At 44.2% G+C, this 13,586-nt stretch overlaps 1 protein-coding gene across 3 annotated transcripts in view; it reads left to right on the forward strand.

Moving 5' to 3' along the window:
• The first annotated feature begins 9,818 nt into the window (after positions 1-9,818).
• The window catches only part of SQLE (squalene epoxidase), a 29,499-nt gene continuing 25,731 nt past the window's right edge, over positions 9,819-13,586 (forward strand). The window contains exons 1-4 of one of the 3 annotated variants that reach the window (XM_073590313.1): positions 9,819-9,969; positions 10,140-10,401; positions 11,885-12,137; positions 12,580-12,760. In XM_073590313.1, the coding sequence (XP_073446414.1) occupies positions 10,159-10,401; positions 11,885-12,137; positions 12,580-12,760 (677 nt within the window). In that variant the 5' untranslated portion in view covers positions 9,819-9,969; positions 10,140-10,158. Of the gene's footprint in view, positions 10,039-10,139; positions 10,402-11,884; positions 12,138-12,579; positions 12,761-13,586 lie in introns of all 3 variants that reach the window. The other 2 variants (XM_073590314.1, XM_073590315.1) reach the window with 2 other exon arrangements.

Below are 13,586 nucleotides of genomic sequence, written 5' to 3' on the forward strand. Positions count from 1 at the left end.
CGCTAGTAGGATTTTGCCTGCGCTGCGCCCTTTTGACGGGGCGCCGAATGCACCCTGTTGTATTTTGGTGCGCTGGGAGCACCATCAAAAGGGCGCAACACACTCAAAATCATACTAGCGCATGGCCAGCGCACGATCTGCTCACGCTATGCTAAAGATAGGGTGCGCAGATCGCATGCAGCGATGTGCGATAGTAGGGAGATGACCGGAGGGGGCGCGGCAGGGGGCTGTGCGCTGCGACCAAATACGCTAGTGTGAAACTAGCCTAACTTCTGAACTGGCTGCTGTAGACGGCAGACTCTAAGGTCGCTATTTGGTCATGAATTGCCATGGCAAACATCAGGACCACACAATCATGATCTCTGGGTGCCAATGGGATAAAAGAGAGAGCCCCCACAATCTATTAACCATTTATATGATGTAGTCACTTTTGACAGCAGAAAATGAGGGGTTAAACAGATATGGACGGTGCCAACTCTGATCGTGGCTTATATGCAGCAAGTTGTCAGCTATAGTGCACGGCCGACAGCTGCTGGATTGTCACCTGCATAGGGATGCTATTCTCTTATATCTGAGGTCAGTAAAAAGACGTATTGGGCATCATTAAGGGGTTAATTCTTAGGTCTAAAAACCTGCATAATAGCTTTTTTTTGTGAGATGAGTTTCTATTGGCGCTATTTTGGAGCACATAAAATTTATTGACTTACTTTTTTCTTCCTCTTCTTCCAAGGGGCATAACTTTTTTAATACTCTGTGGCCATAGGCAAATGAGGACTGAGATGTAGTTTTGAATGACACCGTTGACTTTACCATATAAGACACTGAAAAATGGAAAACAGTGAGGTGAAATGAGGAAAAAAATTCTGCCATTTGTTTGTTGAATTATGTTTTATTTTTTACAGTATTCATGTGTGGTAAAAATGACCTGGCCAGATGATTCGTCAGGTCATGTATAATTACGTCAAAGCAAAAATTTGCTTCTTTGAGAGCTTTGTAAAAAAAAATTGTCTTGTGTCACCTTTATCTGAAAGCCAAAATTTTATATTCTTACATTAATAGTTGACATGAGCGTTTTTTCCTTAGCGAGCTGATGCTATATTGGTAGCATTTTAAGATACATACAATGTTTCCATGTCTTTGGCAGTGACCAAAAAATGGCAACTCTAGCACTTAGTTTTATTTTTCTTTATGTATCTTATCGAATGGGTAAAATTATAATTATTTTTAAATGTCTTTATTTTCAGACTAGGGAAAGGGACGTAATTTAAACTTTTAGTTTTTTCCTTTCATTTACTGTTTATAAATGGAGGACTGCCATGGTTTGATCGCTTGTTCTGTATACTGCAATACTTCAGTATTGCAAAACATAGTAAAATTAACAATGTCTTATGGTTACCAGCCACAGACTTGGCTTGGAAGGAGAACCAAAATGGCAGCGATGGGCAGCCCCTAGCTGACACTGTAATGCCGATGAGTAATTAGAACTTATACTCACAAAAAAGCACATTCCCTGCAGCAACTGCAATATTATTTTTTTTTTTGTGGTGTAACGTGTTATTTTCTATTTGTCACTACGATTTGTTTTTGGAAGGAGGGGGTATTTTATTTTATACATATAATTTATGTATGTAGCTCTTTTGTCACCCTAGGTATCATGAAGTTGCAATTACCGTATTTGATCGTTTGCATAATGCTTGCAATTCAAACATTTGCAAAGCAGGACTGCCTGTCAGTATTGATGTTTAGCAAACTATTAAGAATTTGTGAAGCTACCAGCTGCTATATAAACCCATCAGCGCCCTATTTTTCAGCACCTGAAAGATTTTTCAGCTATTTTTTTACAAACATGGTCTGGAATCTGTGGCAATTTTCTCACTAGCTATAGTAACATTTAGGGTTTGTGCACACGCTGCGGATTGGGGTGCGGATTTGGCCGCGCGGATTTTGTAAAATCTGCAGGTAAATCTGCAGGTCAAAAGACCTGCGGATTAGCCTGCAGTTTTGCCCTGTGGTTTTTCATCTCCACAATGGAGATGGCAAACCGCAGCGGAATCCGCAGAAAGAATTGACATGTCAATTCTTTCTGCGGATTAGAAATCGCAGCAAATCCGCGTGGAAAAATCTGCACCGTCTGCACTGCGGTTTTTAATATCCATAGGATATTATGGTACTGTACACCGCAGCAAAAACTGCTGCGGATCCGCAGCGGCCAAATCTGCTGCGTAACCGCAGCAGAATCCACAGCGTGTGCACACACCCTGAGGATATGTTCACACCATTGTCATGGTTTTTGTTTATAAGGAAAGCCACAACCTTTTCACTGTTCGGATCCATCATATTCCACACATATCAGTTACCAAAGGATCTCATGGAAGTCCCAATTGGGACCTTTAGTTTTTCCATAATTTTTACAGACTGAAAAGTGCTACTAATTTTGCTTTGAAAGTCATAAAAAGATAAAAAAAATAATGAAACAAAAGTAGAAGAAATGGAAAAGTATAAATTTAGCATTCATGCTTTTACATTTTTTTTTACAAAAAACAAAACAAAAATAATATATTTATAATAAGGATTTAAAACAATGTTTTAAATAAAATAAACGTCACATGTCTACACTGAGCGAGGAATTGAACCGTGAATGTACTTACTGTGGTAAATACTGATGATCTTCTCACTTGCATGTTCACTGTGGTGAAGTAAAAATACCGATAGAGAGAATAATCTGACTTAAGCTTTCTGACAGGATATGAAAAAACGTGAGCATGTCTTTAAGAAACAAAGGAGTTACTCCCAACATTAAAGGAATGCTTATTATGTCATTACAAACATGCATTCTTGCTTATTCAAAGTATTGCAGAAAATGATTCAAAGGTTCTGTCGATAGTCACCAAGGATTGTAAAGGAGGAGTCCGCTGGGTTTCTCTATGCATCACTTCTAGGGAAAAAAACAATATAGAACTAATATAGATTCCAATGAAATATGTTTTGTAGTATAGAGCAGGCGTTGAGGAATCTTTTTTATGTCAAGGGCCATTTGGATATTTATACCATACTTCGGAGGCAGTACAAATTTGGTGGAATTGATGATGTTGCTATTCATAACTGCTTTTCATGGGGCTGTGCATATACATAGCTGGAGACACCGGGCTGGGTATATACATCACTGCAGATACTGTGCTGGGGCATATAAATCATTGGAGACAGTGGACTGGGAATACATCTGTTCTGCCTTCAAACATGTTGACACGGTGTGCACTCTAGCATACAGCATAAACCACCTTCTATCTTCCAAAATAAACAGACTGTTCTCTGTAGTCTAACTTGTTTATTGGTGAAGAGTATAGAACATGCGGTAAAACTATAAAGAATACAAACGATATGGGTAAGTATTGGGCAGATGATCACACAGCTAACACAATTACAGGAAGTATTCAGTGTGATGCAAACCTTACATAGAAACACACAGGTGTCTAATTACATCTACTGAGCACTGACTGCTATACAGCTAATAACATCTCTGTACAACACTGCAGAAAAGATATTAATCTTACCAGATATGCTTTACCCAGATAACAAACTCAAGTAAGGAGTTACAGGAGGACAGATAAACACGTGTGTCCTTATGAAATACACAGAATAAAATGGCATCTTCTTCATCCCAGAATACATTGCTTCATTCCCACAATGCATTACTTCAATCCCACAGTGCAACACTTCTGTTAAAGACACAGGCTGTAAAGCTATTTAAGACACAGCTGTAAATTCAACCACCACTAGATGGTGCTAACTAAACCAGAATGATACAAACATATTTGTCCTATTCAGAGGTCAGAACACTCACCGCTCGGCATTAACTAATACCACTTCATTTTCCAGGTTTGGAGCGGTAAAGGCGTGCTTGCAGTGGTGCCAACCTTTACAAGACTTCTGAATGGTGGGTGATGTTGACTTGTAAGACTAAGCCACATGAATTAAACAAGCAATGACACGAACAAGCGAGTTCCAGGTTGAAAACCTGCTGAAATGGTGGGATTTGAGGTGATTGTCTGAAGTCACTGTACTTAGAACAGATACCTGAGGGTGGATTTCGTCATCTGCATCTGGATCTACCAGTTCAAAGGTGTCTGATTCGTCACTGTAAGATGTTGAACGGTATAAGAATGCAGGGCCCGTAAACCAGGTCGTGTCCTTAAGGTGTCTAAATTCAACAGATCTAGTTGCGTGGTCCGCAGGATTGTGGTGTGTGGACACATAGCGCCACTGTTTAGGGCAAGTAGACCTCCTGATCCTTAGCACCCGATTGCTGATGTAAACATAAAAGCGTCGAGTTTCGTTGCAAATGTACCCAAATACTACCTTGCAGTCTGAGTAGAACTCAACGTCCTTGATTTCCAGGTCAATTTCTGTCGAGATAGGTTCAGCTAACTCTACTGCTAGCACAGCCGCACAGAGTTCCAGTCTGGGTATTGTGTGCTCCTGGACTGGCGCTAGTTTTGTCCGGCTCATAACATCATAACGAGCCTTACATGGCATTGTTTCTTGATGTCAGTAGTTTTCAGATACGCTACTGCTGCAATCGTTTTGGTTGAGGCATCGCAGAAGATACAGAGCCTTTGCGTCTTGACTTCTGTTGATGGCACGGAAGCGTAATGTCGTGCCACGTAAAGATCTGACAAGGCTTCTAAAGATTTCTTCCATCTTACCCACAAATCTCTCTTTTCCATGGGAAGCGGATCATCCCATTCAGACATCTCTTGGGCGAAGTCTCTCAACATCATTTTACCTAGGATAGTTATAGGGGTTACAAATCCTAGAGCAGTGATGGAGAACCTTTCTGAGACCGAGTGCCAAAACTGCAACCTAAAACCCAATTATTTATGACGAAGTACCACAGGGCAATTTTGTATGATGAAAAATGTGTAGTGGCTGGCTCAAGGTACTGCAGCGCTGCCCTCATTCAAAGTGAATGAGAACTACTCAGCAGTGCTGCACAGGAGAGTCCGCCCCTGCCAACTCTCTTCCCGGTACAGCGCTTGCCGTCCCTAAACCCTGATGATCAATTCTATTATGTAAACAATTCATTGATTTTAAACTTAAGGTACTGTCACACTTAGCGATGCACCAGCAATCCCGACCAGCGATATGACCCGGTCAGGATTGCTGGTGCATCGCTAAGTGGTTGCTAGTGAGCTGCCACACAGGCAGATCTCACCAGCGACATAGCAGCAGTCGGGGGTCGTAACTTACCTGTCAGACGAGGCGATCCTGACGTCCTCCCGCCCGCGTCCACGCGTCGCCACAGCAGGAAGCTGACGACGAGAAACAGTCCAGGACGTTCTCACGCGATCAGCGATAACCAGCGGGCGAGCGGTCGGAGGTAAGTATCAGACATAGCGATATCGCTATAACGTCACAAAAACCAATGACGTTATAGCGATATTGCTAGCGATATCGCTTAGTGTGACAGGGCCTTTACCTTTGCAGTCTTCTCTTCTGTTCAGCAGAGGGGCTTCAAGCTCATGTGTGGGAAAAAAATGCAGAGTATTACATAGATAGATAGATAGATAGATAGATAGATAGATAGATAGAATAAAAAAAAATAAAAAAAAACGTCGCCACCTGAGGATCAGTAAAGTATCCACTTTTTCACATTTAATTTGGAGTGCTGCCTATTTTTTTTATTTTATTAACTCTGTTGTTTGGACACTGCTGAATAGGTTTTGCACCAATTGTATAATTTTGGTAGTGATGCCCTTTTTTTTTATTTAGATAGATAGATAGATAGATAGATAGATAGATAGATAGATTTTAGCATGGAATGCAAGCAGATTCCAAGCTGAAATCCACTGCTACATTTAGGCTGTGTTCACACACAGCGTTTTTTTAGCGGTTTTTACCGCGGTTTTCACTATAAAACCGCTATAAAACCGCTAAAAATAAGCTGCACAGTCATTTCTATGCATTTTGCACTTTTTGTGCACATTGATGCGTTTTTTACCGCAAAAAAAACGCATGGCGGTAAAAAACGCAGCATGCTCATTAATTTTGCGGATTTTCCCCGTTTTAGGCCTCTTCCATGCGGTTTTAATCCGCTGCGGAAAAAAAACGCATCAAAAACGCATCAAAACTGCGCAAAAAACGCAAGTGGAAAAATAGGTGCGATTTCTGGGAAGGGATTCAGGTTTTTGAGCAGAAAATTTCTGCAACGTGTGCACTTAGCCTTACCAGTGTGAATATCTCTACTCTCTAGCCACAGTCACACAAATGTGATAACACTTACTGCATCTGGCTGCTACTGACTTCTGAATCCTGGCATGGAGATGGCTGGCTTGGGAAGCTGGCTGGCTTGTGGATAGCACCTGGCAAGAATGGCAGACTAGGAGGCTTCACCGTGATCTGAAAAAGTATAAATATTTGCTGCGGCTCCACATTTGACAAAAAAAAAAAAAAAATTATATATATATATATATAATTGCTGGCGGTCCAGGTGCTGTGATTTTTAACAGCCGCCAAACTAGTAACAGGTACACACTTTATCTTTTAATTACTCTGCTCACCACCTGCACAATTAGAATGGTCCCGCAGCCAGTAATGTTCCCACCCTGATCTCCTTCTTGTAGTAATATGCCCCATCATTGTCCCCTTCTTATAGTAATATGCCCCATCATGATCCCCTTCATGTAGAAATGTCCCATCATGTTACCATTCATGCAAAAATATGCCCCATCGTGATCCCCTTCATGTAGAAATATGCCCCATCATGATCCCCTTCTTGTAGAAATTGCCCATTCCACCACCTCCATCATTTCCTCCTCCCCATCATTGCCCTCTCCCCATCAACGCCAACATTGGCCCTCTCCCCATCACTCCCATCATTGGCCCCCTTCCCATCACTCCCTTCATTGGCCCTCTCCCCATCACTCCCATCATTAGCCCTCTCCCCATCACAGGCATCATTGTCCCTCTCCCCATCACCGCCATCATTGGCCCTCTCCCCATCAATCCCATCACTGTCCCTCTCCCCATCACTCCCATCATTGTCCCTCTCCCCATCACCTCCATCATTGGCCCTCTCCTCATCACTCCCATCATTGGCCCTCTCCCCATTACTGGCCCTCTCCCCATCATTGTCCCTCTCCCTATCACTGGCCCTCTCACCATCATCGCCATCACTGACCCTCTCCCCATCATTGTCCCTCTCCCCATCACCGCCATCATTGTCCCTCTCCGCATCACTGGCCCTCTACACACACACAGGGCCACACACTCACCAGACACACTCACCTCTCCGCGTGCTAGCAGCTTTCTTCCTGTCACTTCTTCACATATTGAGAGGCACGGCTGGATGTCATCATTCAGCTCCGCGGCTGCGCCGCTCAATGTGTGTGAGGAAGCTGCAGCTCTGAACAGTGAGGCGAGGCCGCGTGCCAGCTGAGAGGGCTCTGCGTGCCCTGTCTGGCACGCGTGCCATAGGTTCGCCATCACTGGTCTATGCGAAATTTACGGTGCAGCGATGGAGTGTCGCCGCATTGTAAACAGACATGCTGCGTTCTGGAAAGATGCGCCGCACGTCCGTTTATGCGGGTCTTCCGCCTGCGTGTTTTAACGCATAGTGGAGACGGGATTTCATGAAATCCCCTCCACTATGCTGTAACATCTGGACGCTGCAGGTTTGACGCTGTGGCTGTACGCAACATCAAACTAGCAGCCTTTCCTGAACTGTGAAATTTACCCTTATTAGGCTAGTTTCACACTTGCTTTTTTTTGCAGCGCGTTTTTCCCGCAAAAAAACGCATTGAAAAAACGCATACATAAGCATACAACTGCAGCGTTTTTTTCAAGCATTTTTATGAGCATGCATGAAAAAAACGCAGCGTTTTTATGCGTTTGTATGCGTTTTTAGTGCGTTTTTACCGCGTTTGCGTTTTTTTCCAACATTTTTAGGTGGCCCCTCACACTACCCAAACCATGACTTTACTAACCCTAACCCTGACCCTAACCCTGACCCTAACCCTAACCCTGACCCTAACCCTTAACCAAATCATACTTAACCCTAACCCAAACCCTAACTAACCCTAACCCTGACCCTAACCCTGACCCTAACCCTTAACAAAACCATACTTAACCCTAATCCTGACCCTAACCCTAATCCTTAACAAAACCATACTTAACCCTAACCCTGACCCTAACCCTGACCCTAACCCTGACCCTTAACAAAACCATACTTAACCCTAATCCTGACCCTAATCCTTAACAAAACCATACTTAACCCTAACCCTGACCCTAACCCTGACCCTTAACAAAACCATACTTAACCCTAATCCTGACCCTAACCCTTAACAAAACCATACTTAACCCTAACCCTGACCCTAACCCTGACCCTAACCCTTAACAAAACCATACTTAACCCTAATCCTGACCCTAACCCTGACCCTTAACCAAACCATACTTAACCCTAACCCTGACCCAAACCCCAACCCTAACCCTGACCCTAACCCTAAACCCCCTTAACTAACCCTAACTCTAACCCAAACCCCTAAATTCCATGGTTAAAAAAAAAAAACGCATATGCAAAAAAACGCATACATGAGCATGCCAGTGCGCACATATGCGCATCCATAGGCTATAATGGCCATTTTTAGCGCAAAACGTGCGCATATGTGCGCATGCGCTTTTTTGCAGGGCCAAAAAATGCAACATGCTGCGTCTGGAAAATACCAACGCACACCCCAAAAAAACGCAGCGCATGAAAATCGCATACATGCGCTTACCAGTGCGCAGGTATGCGCACCCATGTTAAATATAGGGGAAAAAACGCATGCGCAGGTATGCGTTTTTTTCCAGCGCTAAAAAACGCAAATGTGAAACCAGCCTTAGTGAATAAAAATGTTATGGCTCTGGGAAGAAAAAATGAAAAATTGTCTGGGGATAAAGGGAGTTGAATGCAAATAAGCGTGTTTTTTTTTTTTGTGTTTTTCTTCACTTTTTTTTGCATCCCCCACTGAGTTCCCTTCTAGGTTTTTCAATAGAAAACACCCACAAAAAAAAGAAAAGCGTGTAAAAAAAAAAGTGTGAAATGAACAGCATTTCTAGAGCTTGTTCACATGAAACGTTTTTCTGTGCTTTTTTTTAGGTTGGAAAAAAAAATGCAGCATTTTCACAAAGCGGCAAAATGGGATTTCTAAAAGTCTCGGTCACACGGTGCGTGCGAGCGCATAGAGTAAACGTGACAGAGAAAAGTAATTTTTTTATAATTTTCTTGATTTTAAGGATGTAGCGCTTGGTGGTAACGCCATTACTTTTTCTTTTTTTTAAGGAAAACAACTTTTTACCTCAGAAAATGTTTTAGACTGCCTAACACCATCTCTCCCTCAGTGATTAGTCAGGCTACGTCATGAAGCTCCCTGCCCGCCTGTCTCGTCATTTATGTAAGGGAAAACATTGATTTTTCCTGTCACAGAAATGACGAAAACCGAAAACCCGTCATGAATCGTCCGTGGTCATCTTTTTACCTCAGCTCAGCGCCCTCCCTTTCCCGCCTTCTCAGCCTGGCCCCGCCCCCTTAAACGTCACATCGCACTACAGCCACAAGCGCAGAGTGCGATCTGGAGCGAAGCGCCCGACCTCTCCCATTGGTTGCGCTATCCATAGCGTGAGCTCTGCTCACCTTAGCGACGGTTTGCCGTTGGCTGATAAAGCACTGGGCGGGGCTCAGGACCTTGCGCTCTGTGAAACTCCGCCCCTTTAGCTGACGAGCTCTCGTTGCCGGGCAACCCCAAGCACTGAGTGCTGCTGAGGCTGAGGTTTGGCTCCGCCCCTCTCGTCCATCCTATGATACAATGTATCGGGGATTGGCAGACGGATCCATCCTGTAGAGGAGTGTGGTGGGGAACGGCCGGGAGAGCTGGTGATTCTGTGTGACAGAGCGAGGGAACACCCCCTGTATGTAACCAGACCCAGCGCCTCCAGGTGCGAGCAGTCACTCTGCGCCCATTCACACCTGTGTGCGGCTGCTCAGCGCTTCTCCTTCCTCATACAGTTAGATTTTCAATCAGAATTTTTATATACATTTATATTTTAAATATTTAGTTTTAATTTATTATTTTCTGTATTTTTCTGCATATTTTCCCTTCCGTTAGCGCCCGGTGTGCCCCCGAGATGTGGACCTTCCTGGGGGTCGCCACCTTCACCTATGTGTACAAGAAGTGTGACGAGCTGCTGAGCGCCCCCCGGCTGGAGCTGCTGCTGGCCGTGCTGGGGGGCTGCACTGTGGGGCTGCTGCTCTCCGCCATCCGCCACCGGAGGCACGGGCGGACCCCGAAACAGGGGGCCCCGGGGGGGATCGCCGGGGCGCTGAGCCTCAATGGGCTGGAGAAGGCGGAGGAGACCGGGGAGAGACAGGTGAGAGGAAGATGGGGGTCCGGGGGTCTCACTGCGACACCATCACTAGCTACACTGTCTATCTATTATCTATCATCTATTATCCACTATCTATCTTCTATCTATTATCTATCTTCTATCTATTATCTATCTATCATCTATTATCTGTCTGTCTATAATCTATCATCTATCTATTATCTATCTATCTATCTATTATCTATCTTCTATCTATCTATCTGCCATCTATCTATTATCTGTCTGTCTATAATCTATCATCTATCTATTATCTATCTATCTATCATCTATCTATTATCTTTCTATCTTCTCTATCTCGGCAGTTGGACACTATGTGTAGATGTGTATAAGTGTTGCCCGGAGCACATTATCCGTATACTCCGTATACTCCGCAGTGTCGCCGGCGTCCTGAGCTCTGGTCGATGAGACGGAAGCGGATAATGTTCTCTCGGTGAAGATTAATCTAGAAGTCAGGAGTCACGGAGATCCCTGTGCGGAGCTGCCGCGTCTGCCGCCTGCTCTCTCCATGTAGCTTTAAGAAAATATATATTTATTATAACAATTCAGATCAGCTTTATTTACAGAACCGTAAACACATTCATATTTATTCGTCTAATCTCATATCTATTATCTATCACATTTTCTGTTTACATCTCCTATTTCAGCTTCCTTCCTCCTTTCCTTTCCCCCATCACCCCCTCTAGTGATTCTCCGCACTGTAACCCCAGGCGCCATGTAGAAATCCTTGTGTGTTTTTATTTGTACTTTTATTTTACTTACTGTATATAGCGCTTTCCAGACATTATCATCACTGTCCCCATTGGGGCTCACAATCTAGATTTCACACAAATACTGGGAGAACATACAAACTCCATGCAGATGTTGTCCTTGTTGTACCCAGGACCCCAGCGATGTAAGGCTACAGTGCTAACCACTGAGCCACTATACAGTGCTAACCACTGAGCCACCATACAGTGCTAACCACTGATCCCCCATACAGTGCTAACCACTGAGCCACCATACAGTGCTAACCACTGAGCCACCATACAGTGCTAACCACTGAGCCACCATACAGTGCTAACCACTGAGCCACTATTATTCCCATGTCCCTTCGTTGATTTCAGGTCACTATCTGCCAGGGTCCGGGCCGCCACCTCCTGACCCATAGATGACGCTGCCTGCTGGCTCAGGGCTGTCTACTGTCCCTGTGTGGTAGCTGCGGCACAGTTGGAGCGGCGTGTAGTGTCACACTCTATTACAGCAGCTTATTATCCTGGCCAGACTAGTAACTGTAACCATATAGACTACAACTAGTCTAAACTTATAATAATAATAATCTTTGGTGGGATTTGAACCCAGGACTCCAGCACTGCAATGCTAACCACTGAGCCACCATGCTGCCCGAAATAATGTGACGTGGATGGGACCTCAGAGCGGTATTAGGAAACTGCAATTAATATTTGGGATATTTTTGCCTTTTTTTTTTCAGAGGAAAACTAGTAATAACTTGCGATCGTCCACTGTCTGTAATGGCGCCGCAGTTTCTGCTAGTAGATCGGGTGATGGTCCCGATGTCATCATTGTGGGCTCCGGTGTCCTGGGATCCGCTCTCGCTACAGTATTGTCCAGGGACGGGAGGAGGGTGGTCGTCATTGAAAGAGATCTGAAGGAACCAGATCGTATCGTGGGGGAATTACTGCAACCTGGAGGTTATCAAGCCCTGAAGGACCTTGGACTTGGCGGTAAGTAATGGCGTCACAACTCTGGTTCTGGCGAGGTCCGAAACGCTTTACACATATAGAGATGGATAAGGGAATAAAGTAAAAAATGGCAATCAATTAAGAGGTGGCTGGAGATAAAGAACAAATAGTTTTGCTTGGTCTGTGCTTGGTTTGATTGGTCTGTGCTTGGTTTACTTGGTTTGTGTTTGGTTTGATCGGTCTGTGCTTGGTTTACTTGGTCTCTCCTTGGTTTGTGTTTGGTTTGCTTGGTCTCTGCTTAGTTTGAACAGTGACCTTATACCTACAGAATTTTCTTCATATGTCAGAGCAACCTTCAGCTATAGCACGGAAGCTACACCAAAATCTGACTTATACTCACGGCTTGGGGATCCAATGATGATTTAGCCAGTAGAGGCAGTACCCCCTTATTCGTGTGGACGCTCATATTATGGTCTCCTTTCAGATGCAGTGGAAGGTGTCGATGCCCACGTGGTTCATGGATACGTCGTTCACGATATAGAGAGTAAAGCAGAAGTGGAGATCCCGTACCCCATGAATGAGGAGAAGGAGCTGCAGTGCGGCAGGGCTTTTCATCATGGTCGCTTTATCATGGGGCTCCGCAAGATGGCCATGGCTGAACCCAAGTAGGTGTACAAGCCTCTGCTTTACCAAATGTTTATTTTCCTATCTGGTTTTGGGGCAATCCCCTCACATGCGTCTCTAAATCACGAGTGAGTGTCTGTAGATGTTGGTGTGTTTGGAGGTCATGAATGAGAGTAGATTTAGTTTGTAGATAGTGATGAGCGAACGTGGTCGGATAAGGTGTTATTTGAGCATGCTCGTGTGCTAATAGAGTGTCTTCGGCGCGCTCGAATACTATGTAAGACTCGTCGCGGCTGCATGTCTCGCGGCTGTTCAACATGCAATACCCATTTGTTAGGCGATCCCTGCATCTGAGCCAGCCGTAAAAGGCCTTGGGTGATCGTCAGAGGTACTTGCCAATCCGCTGTAGTAATCTGTGGCACAGTAGCACAGAGTAACCTGCTATAGGAGAAGGGCGCAAAGTCTGGCCCTAGAGCCAGGACAGGTAACAGATATTTTCTAGATGACTTTTTTTTTGGGAGTTTACAAATATATTTCTGTGGATCAGGGAGGTTTTAGCCTGTAAGCAAGTATCTGTTAATAACTTATTTTTAGTGATTATGAGCAATTGTCTGTAAATCTGGTGCTTTTGAAAATCATGATCAAGCTCTGGTAGATCAGGTGTTGTTGGAGATCACAAGCAACTGTCTGTAAATTAGAGAGGGCGTAGATCGGGTTTTGCTGGTGTACAGCAGATATTTCTGGAGATCATAGACATGAAGGACCCGATTCATCAAAGCTTTTACGCCAGAATTATGGCTTAAAAAGGTTTGAAAGTCACAAACATATTGGCTCAACTCGAGGATGAGCTAAAGTCTATTCAACTTT

Source organism: Dendrobates tinctorius, unplaced genomic scaffold (genome assembly GCF_039654945.1).
Source record: "Dendrobates tinctorius isolate UK_male_01 unplaced genomic scaffold, ASM3965494v1 ptg000116l, whole genome shotgun sequence".
Classification (NCBI taxonomy): Eukaryota; Metazoa; Chordata; class Amphibia; order Anura; family Dendrobatidae; genus Dendrobates; species Dendrobates tinctorius.